The sequence below is a fragment of the Lactuca serriola genome, chromosome 3 (assembly GCF_051521515.1).
Source record: "Lactuca serriola cultivar US96UC23 chromosome 3, Lser_US96UC23_V15, whole genome shotgun sequence".
Taxonomy (NCBI): domain Eukaryota; kingdom Viridiplantae; phylum Streptophyta; class Magnoliopsida; order Asterales; family Asteraceae; genus Lactuca; species Lactuca serriola.
The window spans coordinates 197,243,436-197,270,287 of NC_136410.1; the positions used below are offsets into that span (position 1 = coordinate 197,243,436).

The following is a 26,852-nucleotide window of genomic DNA, read 5'->3' on the forward strand; positions in this document are numbered from 1 at the left end:
GGAATACTCTAAATAAATTGTATTGAAAACCTTTTTGTAATAATTTAATGAAATCGGGTTGTTTTTGAAAAGTTTAAATTTGTTGGAATTTTTCGGTCGTTCCAATTCATACCAGTTAAACGAAAGAATAAGGTTGTGCAAGGTTCTTATTATACTTCTCAGCAAGCCCGGACAACACAAGTACTTGCATAGCATCAAGTTCACAACTAAAATGTATTCCAAAAACACAAAACGAAAATTAGAAATATGAGTTCTATGTATCTCTTCTTTTTAAAAACAGAATAATATGTAATAGATAAATTAGAAGATAGTTTTTCCAAAAAAAAACCTATTAACCAAAAGTAATCAATCATAAACAATTTCTAATAAGGTTTATCGATGTAATCTATTTACATGGTATACTAAAACTTTGTCTTTTCTTTGCTAATGAGTCTAAAAGATGTTTTATAATATTAAAAAGGGTTCGGTGAATAACTCCTTTCTGAGAGCCCAATTTGTGTTTTTATAAATCAAAACAAATATCACTACTGGGTTTTGTTGAGTTGTAGGATATGTGGATCACTCACTGGTATAAAGGTTTGAATTTCATCTCTAAATCCAGAAAGAGATCAAATGGGTAAAGCATTATAGACATTGACTCGGGTGTATCTTCCATTCACGATTTCATAAGCCACAAAAAATATCATTGACGAAAGACATATACAAGAAATGTAAAAATAAAAAATAAAATCAACATATACAAATTCACTACCCAGTGGACATATCTTCCAAATCGAAGCAATGGATGAAAGGTAGTGGTGCTATTGTGTCCATCTTTTTGCTCTCAAATACATGTAACTTAAAAAATCAAAATCAACAATACAAATCATAAGAAAAAAAGTCGAAGCAGATTTAGAAAACGTAATCATTATCAATCTAAACTTAAATCGAAAGGTTTTATAGATTGGAACTTCATAGTTGAAACAGAATAAAATAAACATAATCTAAAACTTAACCAAAATCAAGGTTCTAAATAACGTAAGACGTGACTTACCGGCAATGTCAAGCCTCAAGATTTTTCATGCCTTGGCGAGCCACGTTGTTTGTAAGGCGTGACTTAAAGCAGCAATTTTGTATATAATTTATATTTTTATATGTATTTTCAACTATTATTCATTTTTATACACATATATGAGTTAAGACGGCATTTTGGTAAAGCTTAGCGGCAGGTACAAGTCTTGAGCCATGACGCGCCATCGCGGAGCCATAGCGGACTTTTTAGAACCTTGACCAAAATCGATCTAAACTGCGATCAAATTAAAGTAGAATCCAAATAAAATTTATCTCAATATCATTCCTAATTTTTCCATGATTATCGAACACAATATTGATCCATACAGATCGAAGCCCACAAGTATTATAATATTTCTTCTTTCCCCTATTTTCTTCTCCGGTACAAAACTTAGGTTAGATAAATTATTTAAAAAAATGAGGAGCGAGTGTAGGGGTACTGATAATAAGGGTGCGGTGGGGTATTTTTTTTTTTTCATTTTATTTTTGGTGAGATTTAATTGTCATTAATAGAATTCCTAATTTAATTCATTTTATTTTTGGTGAGCTTTAACTGTTATTAATAGAATTCCTAATTTAATTAATTTTACTTTTGATGAGATTTAATTGTCATTAATAAAATTCCTAATTTAAAACGTAATATACGTTTTATAAATTTGATGGACAAAAATAAAATGATTGACAAAGATGATGTCAGCAAATAATTCAACGGTGCAAAATATAGGATTTAAATGCAATCAATGGCTTTGATTTCTTCAATTTAGAATTAAATGTTCTCTTTTAATAATATTTAGATCTCATTATTATAAAAAATATATAAAAAGTCATGGGGTTTCAAATCAATAAGATCCATCAAAAATTTCTATTGTTATGATAGATATATAGAAATTAATCATTACCGTTTTAAGTCACTATAAACCATTTTATAGCACATCTAAACACCATAAATTCAATATTAAATGTAACTTTCAGTTATTGCAACCTAAAACTCGATGGAAAGTAACGTTCTAAACCATTTTTACGAGGTCAAGATCACCGAGTTCAGGGTTCTTATTTGTAACGATATAATCACAAGTACAAGTTTATACAAAGTAGAGACCCGCATCTTGAGAGACTTTTCTGTTGAAATTTTACACGTCAACTAATACATATAAGCATTGTAACATACTAACTTATCAATAAAACAACAATTTTCCATTAGTATTAAACATAAGACAAATTACACCTTTCAGTCGACTTATATTTTATAAAACATAATCAATATGCTATAGATTATAATAAAATAAAAAACCCATTTAATTTAATTATAAACTAAGAACATCTCTTATTTGTTTTCGAAAGTACCCTCATTAAATAAAATATATGTTACATCATTTATTTATTATTTTAATAAAATAAAAAACTAATGATATATTTTCAATTTCAGAGAATCCGTAGACTTGTGAGAGTTGACCCAAGTAAAGCACATGGATTTTTTGCAACGGCTTCGTGGAAGCAGCTAACTTCAATTGACTCAAGTATGAAAGCTGGATGTCTGGTTTGCTCTATATATACCCATCTGTACTAAATGATCATAGCTCAAACCAGACTTATATCGATTGATAATCGATAAGTTGTTAATTAATTGCTGATTTTTGGGTTTTTGTGTCATAAGTGGTTAAAAGATACGACCATGGGCACACAAGATGAACAATACTCCGATAACAAGGTATGTTCCCCTCACTAGTAATGATGTTATCATGTTAACATGTAAATCCAATATACATATTGATTTTCTCTTCTCTTCTATCTTTTTATGTAAGTTATTGTCTCATTGTTTTTAGGATTTCATTTCGTCTTGTTTCTTTCTCGCAAACACTTAGAACGTACATCCACAATTTACAGTTTAATGAAATTATTGAATGAGTGGATTAAACATTCAATAAATATGGAGTTGAATATAGAGTTCAAATGAACATTGAACTTTTAAATTTAAAAAAAAAAAAAAAAAAAAAAAAAAAAAAAAACACGTTTTTAGTATAAAATAATTAACAACTAAATGATTTCTTTTTAAATGTTTTTTTTTTTTTAATTTTGTAAAGTTCAAAAAAATAATAATAAAATTGTATGTAAAATGAATTAATGATGTTATAGATCGTGAATGTATTTACTACATTCAACAGAGATCGCTTTCCCGTGTGTATAAAACTCTATATTTTTTAACCTTTTACTCAAAAAAACATCTTTTATTTACTTTTCGAAAAATCCAGAGACATTTAGAAAAAAAAATGCAATCTAGCCATTGACATTTTTTTTTTGCCATTTAGTCATTATTGAGGTCAGTTTCTTATTTTGGATTGTTTGTTTCTTGATGAAAGTCGCTGTCAATAATTTTCTAATGAATAAAACATTATTTTAGATTGCGTATAATATAACCGATCCTATTTAATTGATAAAAAGACTAATTCACTTTGAACTACAAATGCAAAAATAAATATTTTTCTAATTATATATGTAGTTCCACACCTAAAGATATTTCTTGTCATTTAATGTTAAAACCTATCAAATCGAAAACTTTTTAAATATAAATGATTTTTCTAAATAAATAAAACGGTGCCTTTCTCAATAAAAATGAAAAAAATATATATAATGCTTTTGTGAAAGCTTCCTTAATTTAAAAATGAGCAAGTTGACCAGTTCCATATACGACAAGTGGCGAATATAATAACGGGTCTGTTCCAATACACCAACTGGACAAATAAAAAATTTACATTTAAATTTTTATACAGAAGATCATAACGTGTATGAGATACTCTTCTATTTTAATATAATATAATAATAGATACCTTATTCGTTGAAATTGTTTATACGAGACTTAAATAAGAAATGGCCCACCTAGATACTTCAGCCATATCTCATCCAAAATTTTCAAACTAGGATATGTCATATGTGTGTACTTTCCTAACATTTTCTTTTTCTTTTTCTTTTATACTCCAAAATAGTGAAATAATAAATTTTTCTTCTAAGATATACACGTATTGTATATATGCAACATCCACCCATAGTTCGATCCTCTTCGTTTCTTTATTTCTAGATTGACATACAAACCCGTATCCAAAAAGATGTGTTCAACTGAAGTACTATAATACAGAATTTGTAATAATAATAATAATAATGGTAAAACTGATATCGATGAACATATAAACAGGTTAACGATAGACAGGTTGACAATAGAACTGAGAAAGAGAAAGCCATTGATGCATGGCTTCCAATCACTGGATCAAGAAATGCAAAATGGTGGTATTCAGCTTTCCACAATGTCACAGCCATGGTGGGAGCCGGTGTTCTGAGTCTCCCTTTCGCCATGTCAGAACTCGGATGGTTTGTTCCTAATTCCAATCATCGCTATTTTTAAATAAACAGACTTAAAATAATACAAAAGTAATTTTATTAATATCATTTAAATTTATGTTATTTTAGGGGTCCCGGTGTTGCGGTTTTGGTAATATCATGGGTTGTAACTTTATACACGTTATGGCAAATGGTTGAGATGCATGAAATAGTGCCCGGAAAACGATTTGACAGATATCATGAACTCGGGCAACATGCTTTTGGGGAAAAACTTGGTCTTTATATTGTGGTTCCACAACAACTGATTGTTGAAGTTGGTGTGGATATTGTTTATATGGTCACAGGAGGAAAATCTTTAAAGAAATTTCATGATCTTGTTTGCAATGATTACTGTAAAGACATCAAGCTCACGTATTTCATCATGATCTTTGCCTCCGTGCATTTCGTTCTTTCCCATTTACCAAATTTGAATGCCATCTCCGGTGTGTCGTTAGCAGCAGCTGTTATGTCGCTCAGGTAGTTAACTGTTAACATCACCAAAAAGATTAGACAGGAATGTCAGAATAGAATAGAACAAATTGTACTATGTTTCGCATATCTTGGACTGTGATTGAGACCGATGTCAATGAGACAAATATTGCAATTTTTGTTACGCCCAAAAATAAGGGCAAGGATTTCTCTCGGTCGGAGACTGTGCAAGAGACGTGAATGCCCTCTTCATTCTCATCCTCGATAATAGTCATAGAAAGCATGTCCAGTCTCGTCATCTCATCCAATGTTGTTTTGTGTGAGAAACGCAAGGTTGTGCTTGTTACACAGGACATGATGGAATTGAGGGTTATTTTTTATGATGAGGGTCAGAAAGGCATTTACGTCTTTCATACAAACAAGAGGTTGAGAGTGAGTCGCGTCCCAATTTTTTGAGTGGGACAAAAAATTGCAATCTTTGTCCCTTTGTCACCGGTCTTAATCACAATCTAATGTATGTCAAACACAGTACAGTCTGTTTGTTCGTTTTCTTAGAGGAATAACCAACGTGATTGTTATAATGCAGCTACTCTACTATTGCGTGGACGGCTGCTTTAAAAAAGGGCGTGCAACCAGACGTAGATTATGGATACAAGGCTAAAACCACGGTTGGAACAGTGTTCAACTTCTTTAGTGCATTGGGTGATGTTGCTTTTGCATATGCGGGGCACAACGTGGTGTTGGAAATCCAAGCCACTATTCCATCGACCCCCGAGAAGCCTTCAAAGGGTCCCATGTGGAAGGGAGTGATTGTTGCCTACATAGTTGTTGCCATATGCTACTTCCCGGTTGCCCTTATTGGGTATTGGGTGTATGGAAATTCAGTCGACGATAATATTCTTCAAACTTTAAATAAGCCTACGTGGCTAATTGCCATGGCTAATTTGATGGTTGTGATCCATGTCATCGGTAGCTACCAGGTACGAAAACAAATGATGTAAACAAGGCAAATTTTAAAAGCTTAAGACCTAATCCGGAAAGCCTTTTTTCGATTTTCTCTATAAAGTCGTTATTTCTGTAATAAGTTAAAAAGACCTAAGTTTGTCATTATCCACGTTATCTAAAGTAGGTTTTTTTTGGTAGGTCTATGCGATGCCCGTATTTGATATGATTGAAACTGTGTTGGTCAAAAAGTTGAACTTCGCCCCTAGTTTCCTTCTTCGATTTATCACAAGGAACATATACGTTGGTAAGCAAACTATAACATATAGACCAATGACAGGTTAACTATTTTTTGGGGCATACACGTTACTAACCGATTAATTTTCTTCCTTCCGTTTGCAGCATTAACAATGTTCGTAGGTATCTGCTTCCCTTTCTTCGGTGGACTCCTTGGTTTCTTTGGAGGATTTGCTTTCGCCCCCACAACATACTTCGTAAGTAACTTCATCTTTTCCTATTTCTTCTTTCTTTTCGACATTCTCGATTTATGGTTCTAATATTGTTTTCTTGTTCTTTATCGTTTAGTTGCCTTGCATCATGTGGCTTTCCATCTGTAAACCTAAAAGATGGAGCTTATCTTGGATTACTAATTGGGTACGTATTACATGTAACATATTCAGTTTCAGCAGTTGAGGTTGATATTGATTAAGACTACCAATAACTTCCAACACGGTTTTAAGCTAAACCAAATGTTATTGGTCTAGTCCATAAATTTGAACTTAGGGTGTTACAATACCCAACACCCAAACAAACCATATTTTCATACTTCTTTAATTATTTCTATTAACACCCTATTCACATATTTCAGATATGTATCATGCTTGGAGTTTCTTTGATGATCGTCTCACCTATTGGAGGCTTAAGGCAAATCATTGTGCAAGCCAAAGATTACGAGTTTTTCTCTTAATTGCAAAGCAAGTTATCGCATAGAACTTAGCTTGTAAGTCAAGAAAGCTTGTGATGATGCTTGTAACAACTATGAAGATCATTATAAGCTATTGAGGAATTATTACGGTTGAAAAGAGTGTTTATAGGGAAGAAGAGGAGTACCATTTCCATGATTCCATCCCTTATTATATTTTCGTTTGATTTTTTTTTTTTTTTTTTTGTTTGCAGTTAGTTTGTGTGCATATTTACATACATGTTTCCAAACTTGTATCTATAGATGTGAATTGTACTCCAAAATCACAATCATATTCGCTATTTATACACCAGAACTCAAGTCTTTTCTAGACTCACTTGTAATATGCTTCCATGTAATGAACAAATACCATTATTACAACTCCTATTCATCTCTACCAATGTAGATTTTTGTTCTAATGTCTGTAATTACAACAAGACACATTGTGTGCATCTAAATATTGGTTTAGTTGTCACTAAGATAGAAGAAAATCATATTCATCCTTCCCTTTCAAGCCTAAGAAAAATGAACATGACATTTGGCACTTAGGAAAAAGACACGAAAATGGAGTTTCCAAAGACTTTTCTGATTGAGATCCTTAAGACTTTACAATAAATTTTATGAGACTGCTAAACACAGAATAAATAGCCGGCTTAATTTGTCTTTATATGGACTAATTTTTCTAATCCTTCTAAAAGGAACACTACTTAAATAAGTGCATCTATGATCTACCTTTCTGTTTTCAATTTTGTTATTTCTTCTTCAATATAATCATATCCCAAAGTCTTCCATGGGAACTCAAACTACAGATGATACAAAGTCATTCGATGACTTAAAAGGGGCAACAGCAGATGCATCCAGTTTTGTAAGATAGTTTTTTCTTGGAATGCTTTTAATTAAAGAGACGTTTTTTTATGAACAAAAAGCATAAAAGAAAAGTTAAAGGATGCGATTAATTTGTACCTTTTTTTATAACAGGATGAAAGGACAGAAGAGCAGAAAGCCATTGATGCATGGCTTCCAATCACAGGATCAAGAAATGCAAAATGGTGGTATGCTGCTTTCCACAATGTCACAGCCATGGTTGGAGCTGGAGTCTTGAGTCTTCCATATGCCATGTCAAATCTTGGATGGTATTGTATATATCGTATTAAAATTAAAATTACTCCTAAAATTGAAAACACAAAAAGACGATTTTGTCCTTCAATTCCCATAAATTTCTTCGTTTAAATACTAGAGTAACTTACGCAAATGGTTCTTATTCGTTCTGGGTTTGACCGTGTTTAGTAAAGAACTGAAATGTTTTTCAATTTCGGTCCTTATTCAAAGGTTTCATATCGACTTTGGTCCCTGGGAGTTTGGGACTTTTTGATTTTGGTTCTTATTTCACGGTTCAAGGGACCAAAATCGATATGAAACTTTAAAAAAGGACTGGATTTGAAAAAGGTTTCGATTTTAGACAGAACACAGTAAAAAATTAGAAAATAAAATTACATTTTTGGTCCCTGAGTATCACTTATTTTTTCAATTTTGATTTCTCTTGCAATTTTGGTCCTTATATGAGGTTCTTTTAGTGTTTTCGGACCCTGTTTTAAGTAAAATGACTATTTTGGTCCGTGAGTATCGCTGAATTTTGCAATTTTCGTCCTAAAAATATAGTCATTTTACTCGTAATAGGGACCATAAACATCAGAAAACCCTCAAATAGACAAATAAGGACCAATACTGCAAGAGAAAACATTTTGACACCAAAATTTAGAAACCAGCTATACTCAGGGACCAAAAATGTAATTTACTTAAACTAGAAAGAGCAAAGACCATCTTCATAATTTATATTAAATATCTGATCTTGCTCTTTAATTCAAGGTTCCAAGAACCAAAAGTGCAAAACTAATATTAAATCTTGAAATAAGGACCAAAATTGAAAAAATGTCTTATCTTTGGACTAAACTCAGTCAAATTTAGAAAGAACAAGGACCAATTTTGTAATTTATTCAAAATATCTGAATTTTCATTCCTTATTTCAAATTCCAAGGACCAAAACCGATCCGAAAACAATGACCAAAACTGAAAAAAGATTCCAAATTTGGACTAAACATAGTAAACATCAGAAAGAACAAGGACCATTTTTGTAACTTACTCTAAATACTAACAAGATGAAATTCTTCCAAATACAGGGGACCTGGTGTGGTTATACTTATTCTATCATGGATAATAACGTTATACACACTTTGGCAAATGGTTGAAATGCATGAAATAATACCTGGAAAACGGTTTGATAGATACCATGAATTAGGTCAAGAAGCTTTTGGTGAAAAACTCGGTTTATATATCGTTGTTCCCCAACAGCTGATTTGTGAAGTGGGTGTGGATATAGTTTATATGGTGACAGGTGGCGTATCTATAAAGAAAATCCACAAAACTCTTTGTGAAGATTGCAAAGAATTCAAAACAACATATTTCATTATGATATTTGCTTCTGTTCATTTTGTGTTGTCTCACCTTCCAAATTTCAACTCCATTTCTGGTGTCTCATTGGCTGCTGCTGTCATGTCTTTAACGTGAGTTTTTACATCTTTACCCTTGTCAATTGTCATTAACTACAATGGTATTCAAGAATTATAATAGGTTTTGTATCTATTTTGGTTATTCATATGAAACCTTGAAATAAGGACCAAAATTGAGAAAAGTTTCAGTTTTGGACTAAACACAGTAAAAATCAAAAAGAATTAGACCATTTTGTAATTCACTCTAATTTTAACTCGATTTTGGTCCTTGTTTTAAAGTTCCAAAGACCAAAAATCGATACAAAACCATAAAATATGACCAAAATTGAAAAAGGTTTCAGTTTTAGACGAAAGACGGTAAAAATCAGATAGCACAAGGACTGTTTTTGTCATTTACTCTAACTTACAGTGTCATTGCCAAACACCTCGTCCTTATTTCATGGTTCCAGATACCAAAATTGATAGGAAACCTTGAAATAAGGACCAAAACTGAAAAAGGTTTCAGTTTTGGACTAAACACAGTAAAAATCAGAAAGCACAAGAACCATATTCGTAACTTCCTCTATTTTCAAGTGTTCTTGCTAAGCCAATTATTTGATTTGGTCCTTAAAGTTTCAGAGATAAAAATCGACACCATAACTAAAAAAAACATTTCTGTTTTGGACTAAACAAGTTAAAAATCCGAAACACGGGGGCCATTTTTGTAAAAATCAGATAGTACAAGGACCGTTTTGTAATTTACTCTAACTCACAGTGTTATTGCCAAACAGCTCCTCGATTTTGGTCCTTATTTCACAATCCCAAAGACCAAAATTGATAAGAAACTCGGAAATAAGGACCAAAACTGAAAAAGGTTTCAGTTTTGGACTAAACACAGTAAAATTCAGAAAGCACAAGGACCAATTTTGTAATTTACTCTAACAGAAGGTGTTTTTCCCAGTTACTTGATTTGGTCCTTATATTAAAGTTTCAGACCCAAAAATCGACATGAAACATTGAAAAAGTTTCTATTTTGGACTAAACACTGGAAAAATCCAAAACCACAGGGACCATTTCTGTAATTTCCTCTAACATAAGGTGTTTTTTTTCCGAAACAGTTACTCAACAATTGCATGGACAGCTTCTGTGAATAAGGGCATGCAAGAAAATTTGGAATATGGGTACAAAGGCAAAACCCCAGCAGAAACAACATTCAATTTTCTTTCAGCTTTGGGTGACGTGGCATTTGCATATGCGGGCCATAATGTTGTGCTTGAGATCCAGGCAACAATTCCTTCAACACCCGAAAAGCCTTCAAAGGGACCCATGTGGAAGGGGGTGGTGGTGGCTTATGTGGTGGTGGCTTTGTGCTATTTTCCGGTGGCTTTTCTTGGATATTATATGTTTGGAAATAAAGTCGCGGATAATATTTTGATTTCACTACATAAGCCTAAATGGCTTATTGCTGCTGCTAACTTGTTTGTGGTTATCCATGTTATCGGTAGTTATCAGGTAAATCTTTATCGATAATAGCAATGTTCTTTATTTGGTATTTATAAAAGCAACATACTTGCTTTGGATACCAATGTGACAAAATCTTGTAAATGGTCCCTGTGGTTTCCTAAAATTTGGGATACGATCTGTGAGTTTAAAAAACCTCATAGATGGTCCCTATGGTTTTCAATTTCGATCGTGGTTAGTCCCTTACCCATATAAAATGACATTTATACCCCTTTTTAATTCTTTTTAATTCTCACCCAAATTATTGTTACATATTGCTATTATTGGTAAGGAATTGTAAGTACCATGTTATTATGTGTAAAGAAAATGTAAGTTGCTTTATTGATTACATATTGCTATTATCAGTAAAAAAAAAAAAAAAAAAAAAAAAAAAAAAAAAAAAAAAAAGGAAAATGGCACAACAGGCACTATGTCTTTACTTCTTTTTTTTTTCGATTTTGACGGTGTACTATTTTTTGTTTTAAATCGAACATTGTATTTTCCAATTGTGTTTTGCGTCAAATGTCGACACTGTCTTCACTTTTTTTGTTCGATTTTGACACTACATTTTCCAATTTTTGTTCGAGAGACGATTAGTTTTCACTTTTTTTTATTTTGACATTGCATTTTCCAACTCAGTATGCCAAACCGGACCCTGGCAGGGTCCCCGGTGAAATGGTCAAAATTGAACAAAATTCGAAAATGCGATTTTCGACTTAGAACAAAAAATAACACAATGTCAAAATTTATATAAAAAAAAAATAAAAAAAAAAAAAAAAAAAAGGTGAAAATATTTTGTCTTTTGTGCCATTTGCCCTAAAAATTTGTAACAACGTTGTTGTTATGGGTAAATAAAATGTAAGTATATTGCTATTACAGGTGAAAAATAAAATACATTGTATATATCGGTAAAATGAGTAAAATGATGTTTTGCCATTTTTTTTACATTTTTCTAATAGCAATGTATTTTCATTTTTGTACATGCTAACAAAGTTCTGAGTTTATATAGATTTATGCAATGCCGGTTTTTGACATGATGGAAACCTTGTTGGTGAAAAAATTGAAATTCAAACCAACTTGGATCTTGCGATTTTGTACGCGAAATATCTACGTAGGTTAGTAAAGTACAATACTATTTCAAAGCAAAATGTTAGGAATTTATCTATTTTAAGGAATTATTTACTAATATTTTTTTTTTTTTTTGATTTCAGCATTCACAATGTTTGTTGCTATAACCTTCCCTTTCTTTGGAGGTCTCCTTGGATTTTTCGGAGGCTTAGCATTTGCCCCCACAACTTATTTTGTAAGAATATCTTTCGAGTTTTATAAACATCCACATTTTCTTCAATTTCTCAAAATCCAACTATTTCTTGTTGTGTTGACTTTTTGACTTTTTGATTTCAAAAGCTTCCATGCATTATGTGGCTTGCCATCTGTAAACCAAAGAGGTTCAGCTTGTCTTGGTGCACTAATTGGGTAGGTTTTAACTTTTAAGCCCATACATTATTTGTTTTATAAAACAAAATGAAAATTAAACTAACATTTTAATTTTCAGATTTGCATCTTTCTTGGTCTATGTTTGATGATTCTATCACCTATTGGGGGACTTTACAATATCATTAAGCAAGCCAAGGATTATAAGTTCTATAGTTGATCATTATCACTCAAAGTAAAAGTGGAAGAAAGCAAAATAATAGGGGATTTGTGTGATTTTCTTTTCTTCTTTTCTTCTTTTTTCTGTTTATTATTCATTATATTATATGTTCTATGTGTTCTACAATATTTGTAACATATCATGAATAACAATTGATTTATGATTCTCTTTAATATATAACCCATGAACATTACAATATATATCCCAAGTCAGACTTAATTTATTCCATTTTCTATGTACTTTTCTTCTCCTTCTCAAGCTTAAACATTCTTTCTCTATACAACTCGATCCAAAGGTTAGAAATCCAAAGTACACTAACAGAAATAGCCATGACAACAACACAAATCCAAGAAACCCAAAGCCATTTGGGAATAACATTATCAGCAACCCCACTCGAATAGAAAACAACCATTTTGTAAACAAATAAAGGTCCAGCAAAACCTCTAACAGCAGAATATAGCACATAAAATGGAGGAGACAAAAGATCAAACACCTGGCGTGCAGTTTCAGAATCCTCCCTTCGTGCACTTGCCAGCGTCCAAACGTTCTGAAAGAAGCTCGTGATCTCCGCCAGAGCAAGTAAAATCAAAACCGCGTATGCTCCGTGAAGAACTAGATATCGACAGGTAACGAAAACGAAAAGGGTAGCTAAATGATGACCGATGAAGAGGATATCGGTTGGGTAGAAGGTTAAATAGTGGCAAAGATCCATTAAGAAGTAAGCAATGCTGTATTCAAGAACAGTATTCTGAAAATGAGTGTTGATCGTGGCGAACCCAGTTGTGGAATCGGCGAGGATGGCGAGACAAGCAAGGATCACGGCCGGGGTGCCATGGGCAAGTGAGATTAAGCAGCTGGCGGCTTCAGGGCGGAGCTTCGGGCTCCAATTACGGAAGACGATGAAGTGGGCAGTCAAGTATATCGCAAAATACATTGCGAAGAAGAGAGGTAGACTTGACATAGAAGAAATTAGGCTTGTTGAATCCATCGTTAAATTCCCCCAAATTCGATGTTGTTTGGATCCTAATTCACGAAATTAGATGGGGTTGGTTTGATTGTATGGATGAGATTGTGGAATCAAAAAGCTATATGAATGAATTTATAGATATGTCGCGTGATCAAGAGGTGGAAGACGATCGAGTTGATTAGTCATCCCGCCGCCAAACCCAACCCTCGGTCAAAATTAAAAGCTGTTGCATTATCCATTAAGACGCAGTCGCTGTCAACAAGTTTACTGGTTGAAAAAGGTGAAATGGGTGGCGACGGTGGGATACAATCAATGAATATGCTCAAGGATTGGAGGTTTTTGTCATTATATTTTAATCGTGTTATTGGATGTTGTACAAGTTAAATTATGTTCGAGTTATGTTTAAAAAATAAGTTAAAACATATGTTGAATTGTTGCATAGATAATCCAAAACCAAAGTTTTTTATATGGTTTTGGTCTAAAATTAACTTGATCATACATTTTTATTTTCATTTTTATATATATTTTTTAATTTTTTAAATACTATTTTAATTTAAAAATAATATATATATATATATATATATATATATATATATATATATATATATATATATATATATATATATATCCCCTAACCCCACCTCTTTTTCTCTTTCTTTTTTATGGATGGGATGAATAAATAATGTTTGATTGAAAAGTCAAAATTAGATCAAGATTTCTATAATCTTTGAAATCCATCTACACCAATAAAAATCTTTAAAGCTCTACAAAATATTAACTTGGGATTAGAAAATGATACAAGATCTCTCTCTCTCACACACACAAATACACACGGTAAACTTCTTCATAAAAAAAACCCAGGTACATTTCACACAAATAAACACACTTTGAAGGAAATTGGAAGCTCGATAAATGTTGTATATGGAAGCCTGTAACATCCCGGAATATCAAGAGTAGAGTTGAAAGGCTAAAAGAATAAATGGGAAAGGGCAACTCGGCGAGTCCACAAGTGGACTCAACGAGTAGGGTCGCAACTCTGGTCGCGTGTTAAGTGACCAACTCGGCGAGTAGCATGGGTGGACTCGGCGAGTTGATGCTGAGTGGAGAAAACCCTAATTTCGAGGGTTGAGCCCTATATAAAGAACATCATATCTTCTCCCCAGCCTCCTTATCATTCCTTGAGTTCCAGAAGCCCTAAATTCGTGAGGAGACCCCATTGTTGAGTGAATTAGAGCTTGGAGAATGATATTTGGTGCTTTAAGCTTGAAGATTGGAGGCTTGTATCAGGAAGCTTAGGGGGATCAGGAATCTACAGTTGGTTGGGCTCATTCTAAGGGTAAGGAACCATTTCCTTAAGCTATTTTCTTCATGGGTTCATGTGTGGTGGTTGATATGACATCTAAATTGAGATAGAAGCTTGGATCTGAGGATGCTACTTCAGATCTAAGCTTGGGATGGTCTTGTATGTCATAAAGTCCCTGTTGATGAGTGATTGGTGAAGCTACCTTGTCCCAAACCCTAGCCCTAGAGTGAAAATGCCTAGATCTCCTTGGATTCACGTAAAGTTTGCCACTTTACGTGATGGATGGCCTTAGGAAGGGTAGATCTATGGTTTGGATCATCTGCATGGCTTGGAAAGCCTCGGTATAGATTCAGACCTGGTGGTACTCGGCGAGTCACATGGGTAGACTCGGCGAGTTGTTTGAAGATAAGCTGGAACTCGGCGAGTTGGAAGAACAACTCGGCGAGTTGGATGAAGATGGCCTGGAACTCGGCGAGTTGGAAGAATAACTCGGCGAGTAAGTTGAAGATAGCCTTAGACTCGACGAGTCTGTTCTTGGACTCGGCGAGTCTTGTCGAAGAGTCCCAATCTTTTCTGGTTGAGCCGTGAATCGGTGAGTCAAGGGGTGACTCGGTGAGTTGTGTGCGAGTGGACTCAGAGTTGTTGAACTCGGCGAGTCTCGGGGTGACTCGGCGAGTTGGGTCGCGGATTGAAGGAAATGCTGAGCATGGGGACTCGCCGAGTCATCGGGTTGACTCGGCGAGTAAAGTCAGTCAAGGGTTGACTTTGACTTTGACTTTGACCAAGGGTTGACCAGTTGTCTTCCAGGGGTATTTTGGTAATTATTGAGTTCAGTGCTTTGGTGTTGTTCAGTGGGGGAGTTCGTGTCGGAGTTTGGAGTAGCGGGATCTTATCTTTTCAGCCGGCAGTTTCGAGGTGAGTTATCCTCACTATATCAACAGGGTCTAAGGCACCAAGGCTGGCCCTTTATCGGATTGAGATCCGGGTATTTGTTGTTATGTTATTGCTTTGATATGTTTGCATCCTGGTAGTTAGGATGGTATATGTTAGAGACCTGGTTAAGGTCGATTCCCTGATATGTAGGGTGATGTTATGCTAGTGACCGGTTAGGTCGGTATCCTGGTTAGGATAATGATATGTTATGTGATCTGTTTAATCGGCTTGTTGACTATGAACGCTTATATGATTGTATGTTTATGTGCACATGGTTGTTTGGACTCGATTTGGGTTGAGGCGGGTCCTGCTTTGTGCTGTAGGCCAAGATACCCAGGGCGGACCGGTTGTCCCAAAGGCCCAGCAAGCGGTCCGGATAGGCTGTAGGCCCCAAGAGGGCGGACCAGACGTGTCGAGGCTCGGAGAGAGTGGACCAGGCCGACTGAAGGCCCGGTGCGGGCGGACCAGTCATACTGTAGACTCGGAGAGTGGACCAGGTGGATTGAAGGCCCGGTGCGGGCGGATCAATCACACTGCAGACTCGATGTATATGGCTAGACTCGGAGGGTGGACCAGGTGGACTGTTGGCCGGTGTGGCGGACCAGTCACACAGTAGACCTGAAGTGCATGGTTGTTCTGTGATCGGATATGATATGGCATGTTATGCGTGTATGGTAAATGTGGTTGGTATTTTGGGGATATCTCACTAAGCTTTCGGGCTTATAGTTGTGGTTTTATGTTTTTCAGGTTCTTCAGGAGACCGTGGCAAGGCAAAGGCGTGATCGTACCGCTCCGCATATTTATGTCGTGATGAGATTCTGGTAATACTTTAATTTAACTGTATTGAAAACCTTTTTGTAATAATTTAATGAAATCGGGGTGTTTTTGAAAAGTTTAAATTGGTTGGAATTTTTCGGTCGTTACAAAGCCATAGGATTAGATCGAGATGCTTAATCTCTAATTTGGTATCTGGTAAAAAAACATAATTTGATCATCATTCTTTCAAAACCTTACTCAATATGTTTCATATTTCATCATCTTTATAAAAAACTTTGATGGGTTTACAAGGATTTATCAGGGGAAGACTATCTTCCTTCTTGAACACCATAATAGTATCAAATCGTTTTAGGGGATTCTGTTTTCCATTTACAATTTGGATTGAAAAACCCCATGACACCAGAATCAACCATTCCTTTTTATGTTCACAAAAAATGGTTTTTTGTATGATACTAGCGGAATCGACTTTAGCTAATTCCAGTGGAAGGTAGCTTTACAGATTTGTGAGAGAGAGGCGGCTCCTCCGGTGGTAGTGACGACGGTGTGGCGAGAGCAGGTCTCTCCAATAATCTTCAAACAAGGAAGAAGAGAACCCGTTAGGGAGAGAATTCAACAACTCTCTGAAGCAGAATCGATGTTGTTCGCCATTACCCCCTTCCAACTTGCCCCTGATTGTGATGGTGTTACCAAAGTAGAATTGGTAGTCACTACCCAATTCGATTTGGGTTCCTTCCAGTGATGGTGGTGGACAATGACGAGGGCCGGTGGAATCACATTATAGATCAGAGATAAGTCATGACTAAACTGCGAACGAGGAAACACCAAATTAGGTCACCATCGATTTTTTTCTCACATCAAGTTGTCGCCCATTCAACCTCTCTGCCACGAGCATTGTGACATGGAAGTTGGATTGAAAGAGTGAAGATGGAGGATGAGTGAAGAAATAAGAAGCATGTCCCCTCCCACTTTGTGTTTTCATGGTGAAACGAGAGAGAGAGAGAGAGAGTGAGAGAGAGAGAGAGCATCGTACCCTTGAATTCGCCGTTTAGGAGAATTCAAGCTCGATATGGCATATGGCATAAGCAAGAAGCATGATTTGGTTTTGACCGTTCATTGTCACTACGAGCAACATCGTACCCTTAAATTTACCGTTTAGGTGACCAGCATCAATTATTAGGGTCGGCCTACAGTATTTGATGAACGCTTGTACCTACAATTATTTGTGATTGCATTAACAAATACCAATTAGGATTCGTATGTTATATTTGTTATAAAAAAATATTACTGCTTACCGAACAACCCAATGCAATATACACGAACTCAAACCGATCATCATCGCTTGTTCTTATCTGAGTAACAGTTCATGGATTATGCTTGACCAAGTTGTGCACATACACTGGTAGTTTGGTAAATGCATCCTCTTTCGTACCTCTTAACATCAACAACGCATATTGTTTTTCCCGTCATACCTGTTGGTATGTGATATTGGTTGGAAATTTCGAATTGATTTCCCTCACAATTTCATTACCCTAATAAACTCTATTATAATCTTCGGTCAATACTTCAGCGATAAAGTGGCCGAGTACCTTTTTCTTTGATTGTCGATGATTAGACTCCAAGTTTGTTGCTCAACAACTTTGGTGACTTGGAAAGCAGTAGCCGATTTGATTCCCCTTGCCCTAACCATCCAAGAACAATTCTCTACCAAACAAACCACCTCAAACCTTTCTTTGCTCGATCTGGTAGTCTTATACTGCTTACCTTGTTCCATGCATTGTTTTCCATTTGCAAGCTTAAGCAACTCTTTGTTATCAAAAATGTATAGAACCTTAATCTCTTCACTTATATCCACCCTTTGGCATGGAATGTTCACATCATCATTTACAGGACACGAAGGCAATGGGGGCATACCATGTGTCACACCCCAAAACCATGAACGACGGAAACGTTCTGGGGCGGAGGACGTCATGTACAGTATCACAACAGTGAATAATAGTAAACAAGCAACAACATCATCTATTGCATTAATAAAATAATTTCATACATATGTGTTCTGTCAAGTTATATAGACACCAAAAATATACATATCAAAAGCAAAGACGAGTCTTGAACGGACTCCGTCTTCTCAAAATCTGGCACCTGTACCTGTCTATGGGTTACCTGAGAATACAAGTTATTTTGAAAGCGAGTATCAGCTTAAATCTGGTGAGATCATAAGTATATTAATGTCTATGTTTGTATGAAAGCATTTTGTAAGATGTTTTGTACAATGTATTGTAAAATGTTTGAACTCTCCTAGAAAACCCTATGTTTCCTACTAATGGTAGCCTTCTACCAAGGCTTCTAGTGTCTGTGTGTGTGTCTCTTGTAAGAGTGTGTATTTTCCCAAATCCTACTATCATTAACCAAAAATATAGTTTTACATTACCATGCATCGTGTGAATATTCACGAAGTGAATGTAATGGGAAAAATGTCATAGTACTGTAGTATTTGTAATAAGTGACTACTGTTGTACTAACTACCTTAAAAACAAAAGGCATTTAAAGTAACATGTGATCGACATGTATCCTGCTACTGACTCTAGTAAAACGACGATGTAAGATGCTGTAAGAAATGACATTTGGCAACCATAGACTTACAAGTCCCATTGTAGCGAGCAGCAAGGTGTAGGATAGTCAATCCAGTATAGATCTATACGCAAACTCATACGCTCCCCAATAAAGGAGATTCGGGATACAAAAACGGTCATGCAAGGAAGTGCCATGACCCATTTAATGGTTCACATAACTGCATGAATATACATGCATTGAATGTGCTAACTTTAAAGTGTACTCTTTCTCTGTCTAGCCTGTATGTACTGTAATGTTCTGCGTGTGCTAGCTGTAATGTGTGTTCTCTCTCTATCTATCATGTATAGTAATGTACTGTGTGTACTACTCGTATTGACTCATGAATGAACTGACTCATTGTATGTTTCATTGTTCTAGTAATTGTATTAGTATCTTCCTGTGCTACCCCTATGGTAGCTTACTAGTAATGTATGAACACGTTTGCGAAACCCTTGCTACCCAATGGTATGGAACTTGTTGAAAGAACTTTTATGTCTATATATGTATACATAATATATAACTAATATTTGGACGACCTTCGAACGGATAACCTATGCCCTCAAGCCACATCCCAACGAGGAAAAGGAGATAAAGCGAGCTGGACTTCCTAAGCCCTTTAAACATTGCTTATATAACTATACATACATAGGCATGCATTTGATAATAGGTATAACAGAGTTTAAGTAAAAGTATTTGACAAGTAAAAGAGTTTGTAAAACAGTTTGAAGCAAAACAGTTTGAACAGTAAGCAAACTACTCGTTTGGTAGTTATTAATAACATGTGATTGATATAATAACTATAAGTATTCAACTTGTATTCCCCCATAAAAGCATTTAAAAACATTTAAACCATTGATTAAGGGGTATGAACTCACTTGCAGTGAGTGGATTGGATTGAAGTGTCGGATACGGTGCTAGGTGACAAATGGAGACTTGTACACACACGTGAGCCTAGTTATATATATAACTAATTATTCAATTTATAACTAATAAATTAAGTTGGGACACTCTAGAACATGGAAACATTTCGTTTCAAGTGTTAAAGATCACAAGGGTTGCATCCAAGTGTTGTAGGGCATGGCTAGTGGGTGTAGGGTTTAAGGAAAACTCCCTAAGGGAGTTAACGGCCCTAAGGTCCTCAACAAATGAGTTTACGGTCGTAAACTCATGGGTTTACGGCCGTAAGCTCATACTTCCATGACCATTTGATGTTTTGAGGATTTACAAGACCCTAAGAAGCATTTCTACTTGATGGTTAAGTCTTTGGAAGAGATTAGGGCACCATTTCCCTCATTTGAGGAGTTCACGGCCCTAAGACCATTTCTTTTTGGGTTTGTTGCCATAAACCATTAAGGATAATGGTATTTTGATGTTTTCTAATCCCTAACTTAACAAGGAATGAATCTAGGCTAGTGTCCAAGGCTTAGGAAGAATTTAAAGCACACTTTGGCACCTTTAATTGGTGTTCACGGTCCAAAAACTTCTTGGGCCATAAACACCTTACTCTTGGTGGGACGTTTTCTTGGTGTATGGTAAGGTAATAAGTTGTACAATACACTAGGATGGGAGTACTTACTAGTTAGAAGCTTGAAAAGGTGCTAAGGGCCCAAGAACACTAGTGTGTGTTCTTGGTGTTTTGGAATTCTAATCAAAACACAAAAATGGATGGATGAAAAGATGTATAATCACTAGTTGTTAGGATATATCAACTAATCAAGTCGAGAAATACTTACGTTTTCTGGAAATCGGGTGAAAACCAGGATGATAGTTGAGAGTGTTTGGAGTTTTCTCTTGAGTTTGCAAATGAGAAGTGAAGTGTTTTGGGGAGTAAACTCATGCTTAAGCATGAGTTTACGGTTTTTGGGGTAATTTACGGCCCAAACATAAAAGTTTGGCCGTGAACTTCTAAGCTACGTGGTATTCGCGGTTTTGAAATTTCAAGACTCAAGACGGCACATCCTTTCACCCGTTCGTTTAAATAATAATTATTATAATAGTAAAATGAACTTTTAAATTTGTTAAAAAAAAATAGAAATGAAATTGACTTAATATGGAGTGATTGACTTTTAGGGTTTGACCGAATGAAAATTTCGGGTTGTCACACCATGAAACATGGTATTGGAATAAATAAGTTTAGGTTCATCATCAAATTCTTCTCCGTTAGAATCACTCTTTAGGCCGAATAGTAAGTCATGACCAAACTGCGAACGAGGAAACACCAAATTAGGGCAATGTCAATTTTTTTCTCACATCAAGTCGTCACCCATTCAACCTCACCTTCGACTCTCTGAGGTTTCGACTTCCTCTTTGCCACGAGCATTATGACATGGAGGTTGGATTGAAAGAGTGAGATGGAGGATGAGTGAAGAAGTAAGAAGCATGTCCCCTCCCACTTTTCGTTTCCATGGTGAAAAGAGAGAGAGAGAGAGAGAGAGAGAGAGAGAGAGAGAGTGTGTGTGTGTGTGTGTGTGTAACGCCCGTAGATCAGGGCTAGTCAATTTAGAGACGATAAGCGTCAAAAAAGAATTTTTGATGAAAGATTATTTAGAATGAATAATCTTAACTAAGTTGTGGCATATGTTACAAGGATTCCGTACATATATAGAACGCCAAAATCTGACTTCGTATGAGGAAGTTATGATTTTCTGAAGTTTCGACTTAGCGGTATGCGACGTGAAATACTCGATTTGAGATCGAGCGGTTTTTAGCCGAAACAATCTAAACGAGAATCGAAGATCTCGTTGTTGGTATCGAAGCGATGAAAAGTTAGGCGAGAACTGACGTCAAACGAAGAAGTTATGAATTTATAACGAAGTTTTCCTGTCCGGGCCTACTAAAAATAAATAATAAAAATAAAGTCAAAATTAGCTGACGGAGTCTTAACGAAAGTTGTAGAGCGTAGTCTCACCTACGCGTGGATATAAAGAACGTCGAAAACGGAGTTCGTATGAAGAAGATATGAATTTCCAAAGTTTATTAAATATTTAATATTTAAATTTAATTCCAAATTTTGGTACTATCCGAAGAGGAGTCATCGGACTCATTCGAAGTACGCCCAACGTACAGCGAAGCGTGACGTCCCTCGCACTCGAGTTCTTCGGATACGTAAGCAATGACGAATTCGGACGCGTACACCCAGCGTACTCCGAGGCTCCAGCCTCCTATAAATAGGATGCGAGGGCAGCCGGCTTATTTGCTCTTTTTCTCTCTTCTCTCTCCCGTTTTGCATCGTTTTGCGTGCCAGAAGTACCCCGAAGCCCCAATATTATTCCCGAGCCCCGAAGCAAGTTTCGAAGTCCCGAAGATCCCAAGAAGTAAGATTCCTGAGCTGAAGCTCTGCCCGCGAGGAGTCCGGTTTTTGTGAAAATCTTCCAGATCTGCCGAAGAATACTACTTCTACAAGCTGTAGTGATGTCCGATCATCTTCTGATCAAGTGAGTGTATACTACCTTTCATAAACGCGATAATAATACAAGTATGGTTTGAGTGTATTAAGTATATTGTTGTTTATATGCGTGAGTGTATAGTTACTTTCTTCTAACACATAAATATTAAGTATTTGCTATGAAATACGTGCTATGTGTATAATATTAAGTTGTTTATATGTGTGGGTGTATAGTCCCTTTCATAAACACGGGTATAATACAAGTATTGTTTGAATGTATTAAGTATATGTTTGGGTGAGTGTATAGTTACTTTCTTCTAACACATAAATATGAAGTATTTGTTATAAAATACGTGCTATGTGTTTATATATTGTTGTTTATTTGAGATGAGTGTGGAATGGATGTTTTATATAGTTTTTAAATGAGTTAAACTATATATGTATTTTATATCTACAAATATGTTGGGTAGAACATGGGTAGATGAGATAGTTGGTATGTGATAAAATGATGAGGTATGAAAGATGATTAGGAATGATATTGGCAGATGCACAAATTAGAGAATATCATAATACTAGCAGATGCGCTTAAGAATATTATCGGTAGATGCACCATGTAGTGAATGTCGTAATCTTGGCAGATGCGCTTATAGGATAATCCTGGCAGATGCGCTTATAGGATAATGTCGGCAGATGCGCCTAAAAGAGAATGTCATAAACCTGGCAGTCGCGCCTCATAGTGTATGACGTAATCCTGGCAGAGGCGCTTAAAGGATAATGTTGGCAGATGTGCCTTATGTAGCAATGGAAGTTTGTGTTAATTCCTTAGGTCAATCCTTAGGAATGAATGAATGACGGGTAGTTGAATTCCTAGGGTAAAATCCTAAGAAAGATAATAGGGATGGGTAATTGAGTTGATGGTTTGATGATTGAATATAATAACTATATTATTGTGGTTGAAAACCCTATATGCTCACTAGGCTCCCAAGCATGACCCACTCAGTTTTCTTTGCATTACAGGTAATGGCACAAGAGTATAAGTTGGTGGACTTGACGAGAGATTTTGGATTATAGGCCAGTAGTTATGAATAACTGTTGTGAGGTCTATTTTGTTCTGTTTATGCTTTTGGTCTGTATTGAACATGACGTCTTGAGATTTTGTTATATAATGAAAATACATTTCTTTAAGGAAATGCTTTGATAATTTTTATCATATTTTGTTTTAGGAACAAATTCCGCAACTGTGTTTTAAAAGATTACTCTGATTTGATAAAACAATGCATAAACAAATCGGTCTTTTCTGGCCGTGAAAATGGGGATGTCACAGAGAGAGAGAGAGAGAAAGAGAGAGAAAGAAAGAAAGAAATAGAGAGAGAGTGAGAGAGAGAGAGGGTTGGGTGAGATTTTATTTTTTATTTTTTTAATTATTTAAATACCAAAATAAATAAAGAAAATAGAAAAAAATAAAAAGGGTAAAATCGACTTTTCAAGTGTATCAGGGACCCAAAATATGGAAAAAAAACCCTTGATTTTAGACCTTTCATGCAAGTTGGAAATTTTTTGGACCCTATCCAAATTTTTTTGACTACCATAGGGACCAATCTTGTAGTTTTGTCTTAGTTTTAAGTAGACAGCTTAATTACAATATTATACAGTTCATTGGATGGATGATCAAGCGAGTCAGTAAACTTCTTAATTACAAATTTTAGAAATACTTTTAATAAGTTTTATATATGTTATTGATATATGTAGATGCTAAAATAACAAATAGATACAGATCAAAAAGATAAATAGATAAAAGATATAATTTATCTAATACACTTAACGCAGTCCGAGCATTAGGCTCTTCAATGCTAAGAATGGATGAGAAATCAAAAAATAGTTTTGATGGTAAACGTGTTGTAAATTGTAGCAAACAAATATGTTAAGAAATTAGGCTACAATTGTTAAAAATCAGAACAGATCTGATGCCACTTGCCAAGATCTGATGACCCTTATTAGGAAGTAATGTGGATAACACATGAAACCAAAACCACACAAAGACACAATATTTATGTAACGTCCTGATTTTCAACCCAATTTTTTGATTCAAAATATATCATAGTATAATTAATGAAGCACCTGAAAAATAATTATAATCAACTGGGTAAGCACAAAGTTTAGTGAGTTCTCTAAAATATCATATACCATGGCTACATATCATATGCGTATTTTAGACTTACAGCCCAATCATTTCGTCTTCAACACGAGTCTACGTGTACTTATGGCTTACATGTCATTTTGTCAACACGGGTCTATGTGTACTTATGACGTACATGTCATTTCGTCAACATGGGTCTATGTATACTTACGGCCTACATATCATTTCGTCAACACGTAGACCTGTAGGCTCCTGACCTCTTTGTCTTTGTCGTTCTGTCATCATCCCCTATGTAAATATAATATCACAAAAATTACGCACATAGAGACTGTACTTTAGACTCTACTAGTACAGGTACATTTACACTTAAGCACATAGAGATTTTTCTATCAGCTCTACTTTACTAGCTCTCTATCCTAACAAAGATGGACATATATTGTAATACATAGTATAGTGAGATAACTCACCTGGACAATTACTCATACATTTGACAGCTATCTAAGTGATCCTACTAGCGATACAACTGGCGGGTAACGCACCTAACAAGTATTAACCTGTAATATTATAACTTGTTAATCTTCATGGCAATCTAGTAATGAAAGCTAGATCATAGAAAGTTTTATCAAATAAGAATCAGACATGCAGGACAGTTGGGAGGCAGGACCATTTTGGCATATAGCCTTTCTGAATGGGAATCCCTATCAATATCAAAATGAAGAAAATAGAATGAAATCCAACAACCAAGCCAACGTGGTTATTCTAGACACCTCCCCGTAAGTAGATCAATCAATATTATAACTGAAATTACTAATAAATCTTATTTATACATTCATAACATCGACTATGAATATAAATATTAGTACACTTGAATTAAGATAAGTGCAACTTAACTTAACGAGATTTTAGCAAAAACTGGGAAAATTATGCTGGCAGAACTCCGACCCGATAGTTTCTAAGAGGTTGTTTTTTTTAGAAAAACCTCTTCATACCACTTTTTGTTGTGTGGTGCAGCACACATGCATCAATTTTTCTCTCGCAGTAGTTTGTTTTTTGGAAGGCTTCAGACTACAAAACATCTGCGTGTGTTCTGCGTGGCGCAACACTTGACTTGTCTCTTCAAACCTCTTCAACTTTCATTATTTCCAAGTGATTTTCTATTTTTTTAGAAATTTGGTATAACTTCATTTTTTTTTAACTTTGATTGTTTTAATAAACTTTGATTTACGGATTTGATACAATTTCTTTTTATAGTTTCCATAATTTCTTTTAACTTGATTTAAAAAAAAAGAAAAAAAACTTTGATTTTTTTAATTTTTTTACCTTTTCTTTTAATAATATTTGTAGTTTCGATTGCATCTTTTTTAACATGTGTGATTCTTTTATGAATTTTTTAGACATTGTTTGCAATATTTTCTTAATTTTTTTATAATTTTCTTTTTTTATGTTCTTTAAAATTAGTTTTTTCTAGAAAAATAACCGATAGCTTCTTTTACATTTTTTCTAGAAATTTTATAATTTTGTTTTTTACATATTCTTTTCCGTATTATTTCAATGTTTTAATACTAGAATTATTAAAATTGCAGTGTTAAGAATTATTTTTTTTTGTAAAATTAGTTTATTTAAATTTTTGTTTATTGCAGCAGTCTGCAGATGTTAAAAAAACAAACAAACTTCATATTACAGGCTGCAGTCGTTTGGTCCACCTCTTCTGCTATAGAGGGTTGTAGAGGTGGTCTGCAAACTTCATAAATTTTCGTTTCGAAAAAACAAACAATACCTAATTGTCGAGCTCACCAATACCTTAGGGATTTGCTAAAACTTCCTAATAACTAAAGAGATTGAGTTTTATAAGAGAAATCTAGAGAAATTCCAGATTTTGGGGTAAGGAGTGGGTGAAAGGGAGTGAAGGGTATTTATAGGGTTGAATCTCGATTTGCACACCGTGCCCTAGATTTGGTGTGCCTCCCTCCTCGTGACATGTGACAGTTGCAAAGTGGTTTGACGTGGCTCCCTTCTAGAAGTGCATGTCGCGCCTATGAACGCATGACGTCGCCGAGAAATTTTCAAAAATTCCTATATTCTTCATACGAACTCCATTTTTGATGTTCTTTATATCCACGTGTAGCTATCAACAAGATCTACAACTTTCATTTAGACTCTGTTGGCTAATTCTCACTTTATTTTTAAAGTTATATTTTTAACAGGCTTGGACTGCTAAAGTTCGTATAAAAATTCATAACTCTTTCCTATAACATCCGTTCTCGACTGTCTTTATATCGACCAATTCCTGTTCATGAGATCTTCAACTCTTGTTTAGAATGTTTTACCTAACAATCAACCGATTTTAAT

At 35.0% G+C, this 26,852-nt stretch overlaps 2 protein-coding genes, 1 long non-coding RNA gene and 1 pseudogene across 3 annotated transcripts; 2 read left to right on the plus strand and 2 right to left on the minus strand.

The window, feature by feature from the left end:
* Positions 1-2,600: 2,600 nt before the first annotated feature.
* LOC145093489 (lysine histidine transporter 1-like) lies at positions 2,601-7,152 on the plus strand. The gene is made up of 8 exons (XM_079031625.1): positions 2,601-2,758; positions 4,238-4,410; positions 4,510-4,896; positions 5,435-5,828; positions 5,992-6,097; positions 6,193-6,284; positions 6,376-6,444; positions 6,659-7,152. The coding sequence occupies exons 1-8, from the start codon at positions 2,723-2,725 to the stop codon at positions 6,755-6,757; spliced, it is 1,356 nt and encodes a 451-aa protein (XP_078887751.1). The 5' UTR covers positions 2,601-2,722; the 3' UTR covers positions 6,758-7,152.
* LOC145093491 (uncharacterized) lies at positions 4,461-10,362 on the minus strand. Its single transcript, XR_013702897.1, has 3 exons — positions 9,254-10,362; positions 9,015-9,152; positions 4,461-7,876 (listed from the first exon to the last, which is right to left on the minus strand). It is a non-coding gene; the product is annotated as an uncharacterized LOC145093491 (long non-coding RNA).
* On the plus strand, positions 7,513-12,459 carry LOC145093488 (lysine histidine transporter 1-like). The gene is made up of 8 exons (XM_079031624.1): positions 7,513-7,616; positions 7,730-7,884; positions 8,929-9,312; positions 10,356-10,749; positions 11,747-11,852; positions 11,949-12,040; positions 12,145-12,213; positions 12,293-12,459. Exons 1-8 carry the CDS (start codon positions 7,542-7,544, stop codon positions 12,389-12,391), a joined length of 1,374 nt encoding a protein of 457 aa, XP_078887750.1. The 5' UTR covers positions 7,513-7,541; the 3' UTR covers positions 12,392-12,459.
* A 74-nt stretch (positions 12,460-12,533) lies between these two features.
* Positions 12,534-13,641, minus strand: LOC145093490 (TLC domain-containing protein At5g14285 pseudogene; annotated as a pseudogene).
* Positions 13,642-26,852: the final 13,211 nt, after the last annotated feature.

Excerpts from the sequence above, each read along its gene's own strand:
- LOC145093488 (XM_079031624.1), top strand. The coding sequence starts at position 7,542 with ATGGGAACTCAAACTACAGATGATACAAAGTCATTCGATGACTTAAAA. Across the intron at positions 7,617-7,729 it reads CAGCAGATGCATCCAGTTTT|GATGAAAGGACAGAAGAGCA; the intron begins GTAAGATAGTTT and ends TTTTTATAACAG. Across the intron at positions 10,750-11,746 it reads ATGTTATCGGTAGTTATCAG|ATTTATGCAATGCCGGTTTT; the intron begins GTAAATCTTTAT and ends GAGTTTATATAG.
- LOC145093489 (XM_079031625.1), top strand. The coding sequence starts at position 2,723 with ATGGGCACACAAGATGAACAATACTCCGATAACAAG. Across the intron at positions 2,759-4,237 it reads AACAATACTCCGATAACAAG|GTTAACGATAGACAGGTTGA; the intron begins GTATGTTCCCCT and ends ACATATAAACAG. Across the intron at positions 6,098-6,192 it reads CACAAGGAACATATACGTTG|CATTAACAATGTTCGTAGGT; the intron begins GTAAGCAAACTA and ends TTCCGTTTGCAG.